At 33.8% G+C, this 16,713-nt stretch overlaps 2 protein-coding genes across 4 annotated transcripts; one reads left to right on the plus strand and one right to left on the minus strand.

The window, feature by feature from the left end:
- The first annotated feature begins 1,590 nt into the window (after nt 1-1,590).
- LOC114258294 (uncharacterized) lies at nt 1,591-7,367 on the plus strand. Of its 3 annotated transcripts, none has more exons than XM_082922017.1 (6): nt 1,591-1,773; nt 4,937-5,070; nt 5,390-5,449; nt 5,672-5,775; nt 5,908-5,985; nt 6,072-7,367. In XM_082922017.1, the coding sequence occupies exons 2-6, from the start codon at nt 4,945-4,947 to the stop codon at nt 6,811-6,813; spliced, it is 1,110 nt and encodes a 369-aa protein (XP_082778143.1). In that variant the 5' UTR covers nt 1,591-1,773; nt 4,937-4,944; the 3' UTR covers nt 6,814-7,367. The 3 variants fall into 3 exon arrangements, with proteins under 3 accessions (XP_082778143.1, XP_082778142.1, XP_082778144.1); XM_082922016.1 differs by having other exon boundaries at nt 4,940-5,070; XM_082922018.1 differs by having other exon boundaries at nt 4,940-5,070; nt 6,090-7,367.
- A 584-nt stretch (nt 7,368-7,951) lies between these two features.
- On the minus strand, nt 7,952-15,582 carry LOC114258293 (uncharacterized). The gene is given in 13 exon segments (XM_082922015.1): nt 7,952-8,331; nt 8,639-8,695; nt 9,405-9,483; nt 10,270-10,317; nt 10,839-10,952; nt 11,239-11,370; nt 11,662-11,826; nt 11,983-12,071; nt 12,074-12,204; nt 13,014-13,063; nt 13,969-14,052; nt 14,786-14,960; nt 15,051-15,582. Coding segments are annotated over 13 exon segments (1,347 nt in total). The 5' UTR covers nt 15,239-15,582; the 3' UTR covers nt 7,952-8,296.
- Nucleotides 15,583-16,713: the final 1,131 nt, after the last annotated feature.

The raw sequence follows: 16,713 nt of genomic DNA on the forward strand, positions 1-16,713 counted from the left end.
CATTTAATAAAACAATAATGTTAAAAGAATATTGTTGTTCAAATCTAAAAATTATACTCATTTTTCAAACTCAATAATGTGTTAAGAAAATGATTTGTGGGTAATTAAATATTTTTTAATTATCAACCAATCATCTTTTTGATATATCACTGAGTGTAAAAAAATGAATTTAAAAAATGAATTTATATATCATTTTCCAAGTTGAAAACATAGTCAGACACATCTCTCTATTCCATTCATTTGACAAAGCAATAAGATCTCTATTTCATTCAATAGTTGTAGTGTTTTGAAACAGGGTTGTGACAAAAGAATCCTGTGCCAGTTTTCTTGAAGAAAAAAAAAAAAAAAAAAAAGTTGAGTATTCCCTATATTTTTTGTATTCTCAAGTAAGGTTTTGTATATTGCTGACTTCTCAAGTCATTGTTTTTTGTTTTTTTTCACACTTCAAGATAGGAACACAATAATACATGTCCCACTATTGTAATTTTCTTAGCTAGTTCTTCCCCCAACTCCTCTGAACACCCACCATATAACCCACAACCAAACAAATTATTTGCATATTTGTATGTAGAAAATTAATTCATAAAGAGCAAATTTCATAAATAATTGAGTGTCACAGCCACTTTTGTTTATACTATTTGTTGGCATCTTATATTGGTTTTTGAGCCAACAATGTTTAGGATGAATTTATAAGAGGATGCATGCCGGAAGTGTTTTATTTTATTTTATTTTATTTTTATCGAAGGTTAAAGTTATATTTGGCTTATAAATTTAGAAAAAAATTTGAAAAAAAAAAGTATAAACTTATACTAATCAATTGTACAATAAATTGTGATTATTCTCTCCTCTCATTTACAATGGCTATTAATTGATTGTACAATCAATTATGATCTTTCAACCCAATCGATTTTGCAATCATTTATGATTTTCCATTCACTCTTTCATGCCAATTGAATATACAATTGCTTGTGCTGTAACGACAAAAATTAAGACAGTGTTATATGCTATACCAATTGACTACACAATCAATTGTATTTGAAATTTTTAAAATTATGATATTTTGTGAATGTTGTTATGATTTTGAAGAAAAAGTAATAATCAATGTGTTGTACTAACAGTTATTATCAATTAAATTAAACTGAGAGAAATTTATAAATTTAAAATAAAAAATGCTCCAATTAAAATTATAAGGATTAAAATAATACAAAGACTAAAATATAAAAATTATTTGTATAATTTATCCATATAAATTTAAAAGTTCAATTTAATAATATTGTAAATACTTATAATTAGGTACATAGGCTGTGCAACGGATCATTGACCCGTCAAATCCGCCCGACCCGACACCTAATGAACGGATGCATGACCCCTGACGGGCAGGTGCGGGCCTGATTTTTCAGTTTTCTCGGGTTCGAGTCGAGTGACGGTATTTTAGTCAGTAGACCCGACCCGCCCGTGACTCTCTCTTGTTTTTTTTTCCCCCCCAAATTTTTCCGTACGCGTCACTGCCTCAGCCCCTTTTCTTTAGATTTTGCCCTAATTTATTGACAGACCCAACAAACAAGCCCAACAAACAAGCCCAACAACACACACGCAGAGACCTCTCTCTCTCTCTCTCTCTACCCTACCATCCAACGATCTACACAGTGAACCCAACACATCCGACGATCTACACAGTAATGAGCGACGATCTACACACTGAACCTCTGACCGACGATCTACACTTCTGAACGGCGATCGATTTGCATTGAACGACGATCGATCTACAGTGAGGTCTCTTTCTCTCTCTCTCTCTCTCTCTAGACGATCGATCGATTAAATAGAAGTTAATCGAACGACGATCGATCGATTTGCATTAAACAGAAGTTAATATTATATATATATATATATATGCTCTAATAATTTATATATAAGTGCCAGCAACACCAGCAACCTTTACTGTATATATTAGGATAGATTTCTCCTTTCCCTTCTCATTTTTGCTATGTTTTGGAACTTTAGATGCGTTTGGATTTTGGCTTTGTGAAAAGAAAAGGAATTAATGGGTCTGTGAACAACAAAAAAAAATTATTTTTTTGGTTGGGTTAGAAATATAAGCAGAAAATTAATTGATTTGTTTTGTTTGGTTGGGTTAGAAATATAAGTAGAAAATTAATGGGTCTGTGAACAACAAAAAAAAAATGAATCTCTGTTGTTATTTTTGTTTAGTTAACCATAAAAAATGAATATGATAAGGCCTTGCATAAATACTGATAAGGGGTCTATGAATTATTTTTTTGTTTAGTTAACCAGAAAATTGATTTGTTTTGTTTAGTTAATGGGTCTGTGAATTATTTTTTTGTTTAGTTAACCATAAAAAATGGGTCTGTTTACATGGTTTATGATTTAGTAAAATTTGTGGTATCATACACATGGAGTGCTGTGGACAAAATAGATTGATTTTATCTAGTGGTAGTGATTAATAGATTGATTGTTGATTGTGGTATGTTATGGTTGATTGTGGTATCATACTTTTTTAGAGTGATTGTGGTTTCATACTTTTGTATGTTGGTGGTGAGGCACTCCACTCCACTGTATGCCATTTTCTATCTTGTTATCTTTTATTGGATATGCTTGGAATTATGTATGTTATGGTTGACTGATGTAGTGTGGAAATATTTATGATGTGAAAAGGGCTGAAAGTGATGAGCTTTCTTGCGGGCAATAAACAGACAAACAGGGTTGAAACACACTGAGCTGACTGTTACTCTCTGGACAACCTCCATTTGGGAAAAAATTCCAATATAATGCCAATATTGCATTGTTTATTCTTAACTGCAGCCCAATAACATCACCCTTTATACTAAACAGATTGTCCATCAACTTTTTTGCACTTTATATTATATGGGGACTTAAGTATGTAAGGTCCAGCATTATTGGCACTTTTTCTAAATGTCACAAGGCCATCCTATATTGTGCATAGAGTATTGGAATTATATTGGCATTATGTTGGACAACAACAGGGTTGAAACACACTGTCAATATTCCATTTGGGAAAAAATTCCAATATAATGCCATCATTACTGTCCAGGTTGTTTCATAGATGTGAAGAATGAACAAATATTGCATTGTTTTTTTTATGTTGAAAATTTGTAAAATTTCAAACCGTTAAACCGATTCGTATCCATCCGCCAATCCGCCAAATGCGCATTCGTATTTTTTCCAATCCGCCAATCTGGCAGACGAATGGCGGATTAGAGGTTTCGTGGCCGCAATCGATTCGCGCCCTCACATCATATGATAAAAAAATTGCATCGTGACGTTCAGTGGAGCCAAAGTCTTAAAATGCGACAAGTTGGCACTACAGCCTAAACTAAAAAATATTAGACATTGACAGTATTAAAATAACATACTCTACTGGGATGATCTAAGAGATTGAATAAATTTTAAATATTATACTGCGAACGCAACTATATGTATACATCATGTGAGAGTGAGAGTGAGAGTGAGAGCGAGAGCGGGTGTGGGTGTGTTATTAACTCTCTGTTTTTCTTCTTATATTTAATTAACTTAATTTTAATTAGTTATTTAAGGTACAAGGTTGTGGTGGTTTTAATATACCTGCAAAATAAAATAAACAAAAACGATGGAAGAGTTAAAAACATTTAAAGAAAAAAATTGAAAGAAAAAGTGTGGGTAAATTTGAAACCTTCATTGTCGATCTCATTGTTTTGGTTATTTTTGATTTTAAATTTGTTCAGCATGTATTTCAAATATATATATATATATATATGTATGTATGTATTTCAAATTTGTTCAAATTGGGAAAAATAAGAATAGTTAGGGTTTAGGAAAATTTTGGAGAAATTTATTTTGATGTTAAAAGTTTGTGTAGGAGTTGGTTTATTAATTCTCTGTTTGTGTAGGAGTTAAAAATTTTACTGTGATATTTCTATTAAACAAATCATAGTAATAAAAATTTGGGGAAATTTATTCATTCTTTGATGTTAAAAGTTTGTTCAAGTTATTTTTTTTTTTTTTTCCCTGCTAGTGACTTTTAAGATAAATAGTATAACTTTCATGATTGAAATATTCAACATACAAATGTCAGTTTTACTGTGATTTTTGTCTTTGGGTTAAACTGCCCTGTTTTATCAAATGGGGCCCTCTTTTTCAATCTTATGGCACAGACTTTTCTTCCTGTGTAACAATTCGTGGAGTGCAAATTCCATTGCTTTTTCGCCTAGTTTAGTAATGCAGCCAATTTTTGCCTATTTTTCCTGCACATTCAAAATCTGAAATTATTTGTGTTTTTGGACCATCTATCTGAGTCTTTGTTTGAATTTTGTGCTTAAGTAATAGTCTTTGAATTTTGTGCTTAAGTAATAGTCTTATATGACTTTGATACGTAAACCTTGGAATCAAATATGCAATGTGCCTGTTGTATCCTACAATTAGTAAACTTTAGAGACCATTGGCCTTAGAATCAAAACATGCAATGTTAATTAAAGTGGTGATTTAGTAAACATGCAATGTAAGTATCCTAGAATTAGGTCTACATAAGTTGGTGCGCAGTTGAAGTAATGCAATCTTTTTTAAATTTAAATAGCTATTTTAGAGACTGTTCTTCTCTCTATTACCCTTCTAGGGCCCATTACAGACCATTGGCCTTGTTTCACAGCATTTGCAGCATCTGTTTAGGTCTGGATTGCATTGTTTAGTCCACATGGGATTGGGTTTTGGGAGGTGTAAATTGGATACAAAGCATTTTTGCATATAAAAATTAAAAATTGCAACCCAAAAATATATATCATAGAGCAAGAAAAGATAATATGTCCCCTTAAATAGAGGCATTAGGTTAGATATCAATCCCTATCAGCCGTCCAATTTTATTTTATTTTATTTTTTAAATCATTTTAAAGTATCATAATCAAGTTTATGTGCATGATATCAAAAGCAGCAAAAATGGCGAAGTCGTCTGAGCTGAAGTCCGAGTTACTGGAGCAAATGAAGCTCCACCTCTCCTCCGACGCTGGCAAACATCTCACCAAGAAGATCGGCCTCGTTTATCAATTCAACATAGCTCCCAAGGTCTCTCTCTCTCTCTCTCTCTCTCTCTCATATCTTTTACATATTTGTATGTACCCTATGGCCATGTTTGTTTGGATGGACATGAGTCTGGGATTGGACTAATAGTCCAATAAAATTATTAATCCGATATTTGGTTAAACAATTGAAGTACGGACTAATTATTTTAAACTTGACTATTAGTTAAGATAGGATACATAATCCAACGGATTCGTAATCCTAGGACTATTAGTCATGGGAATGCTAATTCAGTCCGCCCAAACAAACATGGCCTATATGTTTGTTGATCTTAATACTAACCCTTTCGTTTGTTCAATCACAGAAAATTGGATTCAATGAGGACATTTATGTTGTTGATCTCAAAAAAGGAGAGGTCAGGAAAGGTTAGGGTTTTAGTTTTTTCCCCCCACCCCAAATTCATTTGTTTTTTCATTGGGTATATACGTAGCAATTGATGATTGTTAAATTCGGATGGACCCAATGACAGAATTTCCAAAAATCTTGAATTTTTCTTGATCTTATAATTAATATTGGAGAAATGAAGAATTGAATCAAATGCTGTTAATCTGTGATTATTTATTTGATTGGTGATTTTGGGGTTTTGGGGCCATATGAGGATGAGAAGCCCGATGCAATATTTTCTTTCACAGATGAAGATTTTTTCAAGATTGCCTCTTGGCAGATGCATCCGCTAATTGCTTTCATGAGGTGCTGGTGCTGCTATATTTAAGGGCTTTTTTTTTTCTTTTTTTTTTTTTTTCTATTCTTCTCATTGTTCTGTGAAAAGTGTTCTATTTCATTGAATTCAGTCACTCAAAACTATTTTTGGGATGGATGCAGGTTTGCAATGAACGTTGAGGGCAGTCTAAGTGCCGCACAGAAATTCACACCTGTCATTTTCCCCAAACCTTCAAAGATGTGAGCAGACTTGTCATTGAAATTAGCTAGAAATTATCAATTTTTAAGAGTATCTTCTCGTTAGTTCTGTTATGATTTGTAATTAGGAGAGGGCATCATTGCAGTGCATATGGTGCTAACCAGATTGCCTCCCAGAAAGAAACCAGAAGTTCGCCAGCAAATGGACAGAGCTTTGCAACCCAAAAAGATGATTCTAGTGAGGAAGCACTGGATGATATATCTTTGGAGACAACTGTCGGGCAAATGATGCATCCTAGATGCAGGTCATGCTACATATGGTTAAGAGAGCTCCCAAATGATTGGAATCAGCCAGCCAATAACTATAGCACCAGAAGTTCGACAACAAATGGACAGAGCTTTGTAGCCCAGAAGGATGATTTTAGTGAGGAAGCATTGGATGATGATTCTTTAGAGACAGCTGTCATGCGAAGGATGTGTTGCAGGTGCAAGTTAAGCTATAAATGGCTGAGAGGGCTTTTGAGTTCATGTGTGCCTGGGGTTCCAAATTGGTTTGTCTGGCAGAACAAGTTTGAGGGACTAGGTATGGTTCAAGTAACCTCCATCAAGACTCGGAGGAGAAAGATTCAAAGAAGGTACGCTCAGTATCAAAATGATATGAAGAAAAGTGGAGAGAACTCTTCATTGGCCCAAGCAGAAGAAAAAGAAAGTCCAAAATTGGCCTCTCAGATCAAGAGAAGTGCCAGCAGAGAGAAATTAGCCAAGGTTCATGCTGAATTAAGGGCCAAAGAGAGAGCTAGCCTAACAGGCCTCAAAAATGCTTTAATGGAGAGTGAGAATGAAACAGATGAAGATGGTGAATTAGGCTAGAAGAAGGTATTGACTGAAGAAGACATGTTCGAAGCTTTCACGGTTGAACAAACTTTCTTGGGAGGAAAACCAACAGAGGCAACTATTTTGAAGGAGCCTGCTAGCATTGAAGTGCCAAAATGCAACATGGAGAAGGCTTCACAAGCCTCAGACCAGACTTAAGTGGAAGGAAAACAAGCACAGTCAGTAATACAATTTGGCTCATTCCTTTTAGTACCAGTCAATATGGTTTATGTGCTGCCTTTCATACTTGGAGTTGATGCTTGATAGCATATGGCTTCTCTTAAAATGTAATTGTGTTGGCATTGCAGTTGCAATGTTCTATGCAAGGGATGCTTTAAAATACCTCCCTGGGGGGAGAAGGTACTGAGAGAGAGAGAGAGAGAGAGAGAGAGAGAGAGAAAAGGAGGTGAGATTTCCTTGTTTGCCAATGTGCATGATGACATGAGCACAATTCTGTTTCGTCCTATTTTTGTAGAGTTAATTATGATATTCACAAGAAGCACACAAATATCTACATTAATGGCATAAAGGCAGATGATTTTGCTTTTTTATCAGCGTCTCACTCTAATATTTGTAATGGCATGCAAGCTTATTGTATTTCATGGAGTTTCAGGGATCGCACAGTTCAATGTTTAGATAGATGCATTAATAGACTTGATAAAACTGTGTCTGAAATGGAAAAACTGACACTGGACTAATAGATTGTCAAACGCTACTTGAGCAATGAAACATTAGGTCTTATTTAACAAGTTCACATTTTTGCTTAAAAGTCAAAAAGTTATTAAAAAATTTAAAAATTAATAAATATTAAAAAGTTAAAATTTTATTTTCATTTACTGTGCATTTTACGTATCTTTTTCATAAAAATTAGAAGTTAATCCAAACATAATAATTTTTTTCATCTCATATTTTAATTAAAAAAATAAAAAAATCACTAAAAGAGTCAGCCTCTAGCCTTTGTAATTCAGACAAGTTACAGCCATAAAAGATCATAATGGCAAACACCATGATCCTACATACCTACCAACTGAAAAGGTAAATGTAAATAAAACTACAAAAATCCTATCCCAACAAAATTTATTTGCATCAAAACAAAATATCAATTATGAATGAATACTTTCGCCAACATCAGATATTTGAACAAGAAATTTGATACTAGAATGTTTTTGTTCTTCAACCAGACATATGTTGCCAACAAATGAGAGAGAGAGATCATACTTCGAATGAACTAAACATACTTTTGGCTGTACATTGGCACTTATACATTACAGAATTGAGGTGGGAAGAACAAAAAAATGTGATCAAAATCATATCAACTCGAAAGTTGACCTTTTTTTATTCATGTTTTCTACAGAAATCTGTACCAAGTTCAGTCTTCTATAATAGCTACTACTTTTCAGATCACTCTTGTGAAGAATTTAGAATGCTAGCTCTGGTATAAAGCCAACTGAATGTTGATGATCAAGTTCCCTCCTTTTCATCACCCTCCATCAAGACATTTTCTTCCAGGCGAATCTGGCCAGTAACAAGAAGAAAAACCATCACTTATCAATCACCAGTTTCTATCGTTTAAAATCCGGATCATGGATGGTGTGAAAACGCTTGTACTAATCCAAAGCCTTTCATTTAGACACAAGCGGTTGCCATCATATATAAAATCCAAATGTTACAAGAAAAGAGGATAATGCGAACCTAATAAGAATAGGGCATTGCAACTCGATCAATGTAATTTAAAATATTTATCATAGCAATTTGTGTTTTAAGTATAAATAATTGCTGATACATATACAAACACCTGTATTTAGAAAATTTTCTAACATACCAAACAAGGTCGTTAAAGATGGCACCTTTGAAGACCCATTTGATCTCATGTCTGTACCTGCACAGAAACTAGTGAATATAAATTGAACATATGATGCTTCTATAACTAGCATTAGATCCACCAAAAAAGAAAAAAATAATAGTGGCACGGCCATAATTGATGATGAATAGCAGTTTTTAAAGTATCATCTGCAAGTAAAACACAGCTGTATATAAGAACAAGGACATATAACATGACACAACTGTTTTTAACTTTCATTAATCACTTTTTTAAAAAATGTTTCCTCATCAAAACATCCTCAAATCTAACAACTAAACCCAAATAACGCAAGCATTATAAAGGAGAACTCTTAAGAGAATATATCCCCTAAAACATCCATCGAAAGTTCCTAGCCAGTGAATCATCAAATTCATGAAAAAACAAATAACTACAATGAAACCCTTTATTGGGTTGGGTTTAGTGCCCTAACGGACAGAGGGATAACTTTTGAGGGTAGGAAAACAGTGGACTAGGGCAGATTATTTTGGGATAACATTCAATGCTAGAATCAGATTATTAAGAGGTGACCACACAGGTCCTAGTCCGATCTACGCACAATTTCAGTTCCTTGGCCTTTGGCATGTATTACCTTATTGCAAGTGCTTTTCATTTAATCTGGATCTGCAAGTTTCACTTTTGGATACAGATCAAGAAGCTTCATCATGGAAGAGTTAGATACACTAAAACGTGCATTAATAGTATCAATTCAACTACTTAAGCAGCTCACCTGAAGTTTTAACTGATTGTGGGATGTCAGATTTCTTGAAAGTATACCCTATGAAATTAGAATCTTTTGATGTCAACATCTGCAAAATTGGACATGCAAAACATACTTCAAAATATATGATAATAACTTAAAAAGAAACAAATTTACACTAGAATAATAAATTATCACAATGAACATAACAGAGCTAAACAACTAAATATCTCAACGTAATTTATGCAACAAAGTTAAAACACTTGGGATAGATAGAATTTCCACGAGGCCTTATGAGCAAGCTGCATAAATCCTTGATTTGGTTAAAAGATTAAAAACCATGTCTTTCCTTATAACTTAAACCAACATATCGTAGTATCCTCCTGTTCTATACTCTCAATCAGAACCGTGTAATTCTTTTGTTAGTCTAGTTTCTGGTTCGCAATGCAGAAGACCAAGCCAGTTTTTCTTAGTTGGTCAAGATTTTTAAAGGTGAGTAAAAAAATTTATTTTTCTTTCTTGAAACTCCTATCAACGTATAAACATATATATACATACACACGTCCTTAGAAGTACATCAAAACACCGATATTTGGAAAGTTTTGAGTTTATGTACTACAATCTGTGCAAATACTTGCAATAACACTGTTCAAATAAATACTAAGAGACCACAACATAGCTAATAAAGCTCAACTAACATTAATATGCACAAAGTGTTAACTTACAAGCTCAATAATCTCTAATGAGTTATTTGGAAATTTAACTTGTTGCAATGAAAATTTTTTTTAATAAAACATGTAGATGGGCTGTTATGAATGCTCTACTTTCACATGTTTTTTCAATGTTAGCAATCCAAATTGATCCAATAATTTAAAGTGATCAAAAACTCATTTACCTTTCGCCATGGTCCCACTCTAGGTAGGATGGAAGGTGGATCTCCTACCTATCAAACAGCAAATGTTAAGAAACTCAAGGGAGAGGAAACAGGAAAAAAAATAAATAACCACTATATTATAAACAGGAACCATAAGAAACTTCCAAACCATGGTTTAAAATTTGTAATAAATCCATAGTTGATATGGGTGAGGGGCAAGACAAAATAATGAAAGCAATTTAAGCAAATTATTGCGATTGTGACAAGTTCACATAGTAAAGTGTAGGGATAATACTTGTGAAATGGCTGAGGTTCTTCTTCTGCCTCTTTTTTTTTCTTCTACAGTGTTTGGTTTTTGTCCTTTTTGTGTGTGTGTGTGTGTGTGTGTTGGGGGGCGGGTGTTACCACTGACCACAATACTCAAATTGGAAGTGATACAATGAAAGGGGGAAAACCAAGAACAGGGATCTAGGTGTTAAAAAAAGCATGATCCAACTAGGGGGTTAACATGTGAGGCATTGATTTACTGAACACAGCACAATGGAAAGAAGAAACCACAAATCTAATGCAATTACGATCTACGTACTTACTTCAGGAAACTTCTCAAAATTCTGAGTGTCCAAGTCTCCACTGACAGTAGGTTTGTAGGCTGCTTCCATTTCATATAGCATGTCCCATTGAATGCATTTAAACCATGGATGTGCCTAGACACACACAAAAAACAAAAAAAAACCACGCTCAATTAGAACACATTGTTGTGTGTTTGGGAGGGGAAAGATCGAGTATACATCAAACCTTTGGCATAATGTGCAAAGTGGTGGTCCCAAGACTTGAACCAATAACCTCAAGGTTATTAGGCCAAATCTTAACCATTGAACCAATAGATGTGCCTAGTTAAAACAGAACAGCATTAGCTCACATTTTCAGAAATAACAAGTTCACCTGACATGTAGAGTGTGGGGAAAATCCAATTTTTCATTAGGTAATTACCTTTATTTCTTCCACGCCATTGGTTCCCAACCTTGTTTCAACATCGCATAACAAATGACAGATTAGATCCTCGGCCTCATCTGATATTTTTGGTTCCTCAGGAAATTTCAAGCATGCTTTCCAATTGATTATCTGACACAAAAAGAAACATGATACATCCTGCAAAATGAAGGATATGCATAAAAATAACTAAGGGAAATTCAGATCGAGGTTTTACATAGTTTTCTGAATAAAATTGGTTTCACTAGTCAATTTAGCATTTCCAGAAAATAGCCAGTTTCAAGAAAATTTCTTGATGGCAGATTTAGATAATGCTTCACCAGATGTTTTTTCATGTCATTCTCATCTTCCTGCTTGAAAACATAAAAATTTTCTTTTATCTTCCAAGAATCAAACACTAGGAACTACAAGGGATTAGGATACCTTCTTACATGTCATCCTTTGATCTTCCAAACAGAAGGGTGGATAGCCTTTGAGCATCTCATACATGATTGCCCCCAATGACCACCAGTCACACTCCATTCCATATCCCTTTTTACGAAAAACTTCAGGTGCCATATAATCGAGAGTTCCAACGGTAGAATATGCCTGCAGAACACAGAACACAGCAAGTACTCACAACAACAGCAGGAGGAGAAGATGAGAACAAGTAAAACCTAAAAGAATGTCAAATTATATAATTTCACACTGCTATTTGTACTTGGATACAAATAAGCATCTGAAGAAAGAAAATAAAGAGAATACCAATGCATGGCGATTGCGTTTCCACTGTTGTAATTGTTCCTTTGGCATTAACCAAGGAGGCCTCTCACAGCTAGAATGCCCTTCATTGTATCCTGGGTTGAAAAATCTTCATCTTCCAACAATATTGTCAAATATTTATTATCTAGGGGCTTACACAAGCCAAAATCTGAGAGCTTTAAATGGCCATTTTTGTCCAGTATCAGGTTATCTGGTTTTATGTCCCTGCAAGCAAAGAAATTATATTAAAATGTTTCCACATGCGCACATGATTTCTACAGACATCTACACCAGAAGTATAGCTGAAACTTCCTTCAGAGGTACAGTCCATAATGCATGAATGAAAAAATAATAAGCTCTAAACTATAGACCATACAAGTCAACAAAGAGCCATAAAGCCTCTGTAACATCCAATTAAAGTGCCAGAAATGGGCAAGTTTGAAACTGATGACACAACAAAATGAAAACAATTCTCACTAAAAAGAAAAAAAAGAAAAAAATAAGGAAAGATTACCAAGACATTATGGACATCATGCAGCACCCAGACTGCCTTTTAGCAGCGGAAAAAACATGTGAAGAATTATACGTAAATTTTCAACTTTTGGTGGTGCTTGCAATAGGTTTGAAAAATAACAATATGTAATTGAAATTTGCATAATTACATTCAATGATGCACTCTAAAGACACGAATTACTAAATCAAGCAAAACTAAAAAACTTTATAGACACTAAAGTAATTCGACACTCTTTTTAGGGAAAAAGTAGATAGAATTTCACTTGAATGGTTTGGGTAAAAAAAATAAAGATGCAAAAAAACAAAACCCATTGCAATACTACAATAAGTATGCACATAGTTGTGGTGGTGAATTGAATGAATAGCTAGAACACTTTCTGCTATATAAAATTGTGCGACATCTTCAGAAAGAACATCCTCTCTCATCAGTAACGTCATAATATCACCACCAGGTAGGTACTCCATGATAAGGTATAAAAAATTAGAATCTTGGTAAGAATAGAAGAGTTTCGCAAATGCACCGGCTATCAACCTCCGCTAGCAAATTCCTCTCTGATCGAACATGCTCAACCTAAATGTAGTAAAAAGTTTAATTACAAATTGTGATGCATGAAAATAGCACAGTTGACTTCAGAATTCAGATCAACTTTCAGAAAATATCAGCATAACTCAATTCTGAGTGCATAAACAAAAGTTCAATAACAGACTCAGAAATGGGTATTTTCACATAATAAAGAATAACACCTTCCTAAGCCATGGTACAAGATGAAGCAGAATAATCTTTTAAGCATTAACTATTAGTGTCATGTGAACTCATCCTTCTATCAATATACTCATTGAGATAAAACTGAGGAAGAAAAAAAAAAAAAAAAAACACAACAAAACAAAACAAAACGAAAAACGAAAAGCAAAAAGCAAAAAGAAAAGAAAGGAAAAGAAACATTAACAAGATTGCTCAGAGACAATATTTTTTACAAACAATTGAAAATTCTATTGATTTTATTTTTTCTTTTTCTTTCAAAGAAATGGGCAAAAACCACGAGAATTGCTTTCTATAATGCATTTGAATATCTTTGAACAAATATCCAGTTTATTTTATTGTTATTTGGTTGTCTCGAAAGTGACATTCAGGGGATGGGAAAAAGAAGGAAAAAAAAAAAGGCAGAAATCCTAGATAATTTATATTGCTGAAATGAAAATGAAAGCATATGTGAATTGGGCAGTTAGCATGGATATTCACCTCTCCTAAGTTATACCAAGATGTTATGACCTTTTTAACTATACACAAATGTGCACTTCTCTCTCTCTCTAGCTCTCTCATATTTTGTCATGTTCTTTATAGTAACCAATCTCAATCTTTAAAAATATAATGGAAGACATAAAGCCTGAACAAAGATACTAAAAAAGGCTTCAATAATACTACAAGGGAAAGCATCATTAGCAAAAGTTAATTTTGCTTTAATTGCATGTTGTCACCTGTCCACGGCTAAGCATATCTGATTTCTTCAATTTCTTCATTGCAAAAATCTCTCCTGTACTTTTGGCACGGCATAGCCAAACCTGCATTACTTAGTCGGATCATAAGTCAAATCACCTATAAAAGATGCGACCGTAACCACCTTCACTTAATCAATAGTGAGAGAAAGCAAATCATTGTTCAAATTGAGAGCAAGAAAAAGAACAACAAAGAAAGAAAAACTCAAGTAAAGTCCACAAGCAAAGCAAACCATTGTTCAAATCAAGAGATAACAACGAGATAGTGATTCAGTCAATACTAAAGTCCAAAACTAAATCAAGGAGCTTCAGATGTGAACAGGGTGAACATGCCCCAAATTGAGTTCTTAGATAAATATTGAAAACGAGGGACTAACAAAAATACTTTCTTAAGGAAAAATAAAAGACTTATAAAAATTCCAATAAATGCTCGAGTCATTTTTTGAGGAATTAAACCAAATGCTCTGATTTCAGAAACTTCATTGCTAGTGTTAGGTTCAGGGAAACAAATTCAACTCATGTCTAACAAATTGCCATTTGAGAATGTATATATATATATTGACAACTTAGGTGTACGAGACAGCTTGTGCCACCTCGACTATGAAGAGTAGGTAAAATTCTGAATCATCACATCCACTAAGAACATAACTAATCAAAAATCAGGTGAAAAATAGAAAACATATAATTAGTGAGGCTACTATTAAATTTCATTAAGCATTGCATTATACTTGATGACAATTCAACAAAATGCAATTCACCATTGACTACAATGATGATGTAAAGGTACATAAATACATACCTCAGCAAACGCACCTTTACCAATCGCAATCAATTGCTCAAAGTCATCAATTCCCATTTTGTGCCTCTGCAATCTCATCAACTCCGTCTCTTTGCGTTTCAATTCCCTCATCATCTCCTCTTCTTCTTCACTCGACACATTCGCTTCTTGCGCTTTCCTCTGCATTTCTCGCCGCCTAATCCAAACAAACACATCTCCATAAACATCAACAATACAACAAGCACTTATACATATATAGAGAGAGAGAGAGAGAAGTGAATTGGACCTTTCTTTACGATCCTGTAACCCTTGGAGGTAGTTCTAGTAGTGATTCTCGGTGAACTGTTTAGCGGCGGCTTTCTGACGAGTGACAGGAGACAAAACAGAGACTTCGGGCGGGTCCAAATTGAAACGGCGATCGGGTCTGGTGCTGAGAGTCCCCAACTTGATCGTTCCATCACCAACGCCGTCCATGTTCCGGCGATGCCGAACCTTGACAGAAAAAACAGATCTGATGGTGCTACGCTGTCAAATCTGAGAAATCAAAGGGAAGATTGTACTGGTACTAGTTAATATTGAAGAAGGAGGAGAAGAGTTCATGTGAATGAGAGAGTGGTGAATCCAGAGGGAATCGTGACAGTTATGCACATGAATGAGATAGTTTCGAGGCAAAGTTTGTGACAGCTGTTAAGTCTAAAATGGAGTTGGACTGAAACCGAGGGCTTTGCCCGTTTTGGTGCGGTGAGGAGGGGGGAAGAGTAGATGGGACGAGAGATGAACCGGTATGTGTACGGAGCAAGGCTGCCCTCTTGACTGATTTTATTTATTTATTTATTTTTGGGGAATAGAAGGGGAAATTATTCAATAATTTCGGAATATCATGTGTTGATACTCCAAATCAATCACTAATTAGTTAGTCCCTTGTTGTCTCTTCATCTCCAACATAAATCGTGGGTCCTTGTATCTCTCCACCAATCAAAACATTATGGAGCACCACGTGTCCATACTCCGAGAGTATTGAATAACCACCCGAATAGAAGGGTGTGACCGACGCCACTGTTTTCCGCATTAGGTGTTATTAATCTGTATCCAGCTTTCAACACCCCTAATGATTTCAGTGGAATCTTTTAACCTAGAAATTATACCGTGGTCTTTACTAGGTAGAATAATTTATTAAATTTTTTATAAACTTCTCCTATAGATGTTGAATTTATATACTTAAATTTAGATATGTACTCCCTCCGTTTTAAAATAATAATTTTTTTAGAGAATTTAATTTTTTTTAGTAGTACAATTATTGCATTTGAAAAAATTTAATTTTTCAAAATTATTCTTTTGATAGTATATTTTTTGAGAATATCAATGTGATAATTGTAGTTTTTATATTGTTTATTAATTTAAAAGAATGACAAAATAAGAAATTTATATTATTTTTATACTTGATTTTTGAAGATGGACTAATATTTTGGGACAATGAAAAATGGAATAAGGAATTAATATTTTGAGACGAAGGGAGTATAAATTTTATACTCATATGAAAAGTTTAATAAAAAATTTATTAAATTATTAAAAATCTTTAACATAATTCTATTAGATAAATTTATATATTAATAATTTATTCACATAATTTACTTCGTCCAAAATACATAATTGAGACTTTGATTGGTGGGAGATATTCACCTGTTAAAATTTTAATTGTGCGTGAGCAATTTGCATGAATATAGCAATCTTGGAATTTATATCAACATTTATCGGTTAAAATGGTGAGGCTCAATAATTTTTATTAAGATTTTTATGAATAATTTAATAAGTGTAAGTAATAAGCCTCCATTTGAGAAGTGAGTTGGTTTTTTGACTTTTTGACTATTTTAGCTTGGTTTGGAAATGATTTTTTGACTTTTTTTGTGAGAGAGAATTGTAATGATTATGGGTTAGATTTGATGTTTTGT

Source organism: Camellia sinensis, chromosome 3 (genome assembly GCF_055761805.1).
Source record: "Camellia sinensis isolate YWXY chromosome 3, ASM5576180v1, whole genome shotgun sequence".
Classification (NCBI taxonomy): domain Eukaryota; kingdom Viridiplantae; phylum Streptophyta; class Magnoliopsida; order Ericales; family Theaceae; genus Camellia; species Camellia sinensis.

Excerpts from the sequence above, each read along its gene's own strand:
- LOC114258294 (XM_082922017.1), top strand. The coding sequence starts at position 4,945 with ATGGCGAAGTCGTCTGAGCTGAAGTCCGAGTTACTGGAGCAAATGAAG. Across the intron at positions 5,776-5,907 it reads CCGCTAATTGCTTTCATGAG|GTTTGCAATGAACGTTGAGG; the intron begins GTGCTGGTGCTG and ends GGATGGATGCAG. Across the intron at positions 5,986-6,071 it reads TTCCCCAAACCTTCAAAGAT|GAGAGGGCATCATTGCAGTG; the intron begins GTGAGCAGACTT and ends ATTTGTAATTAG.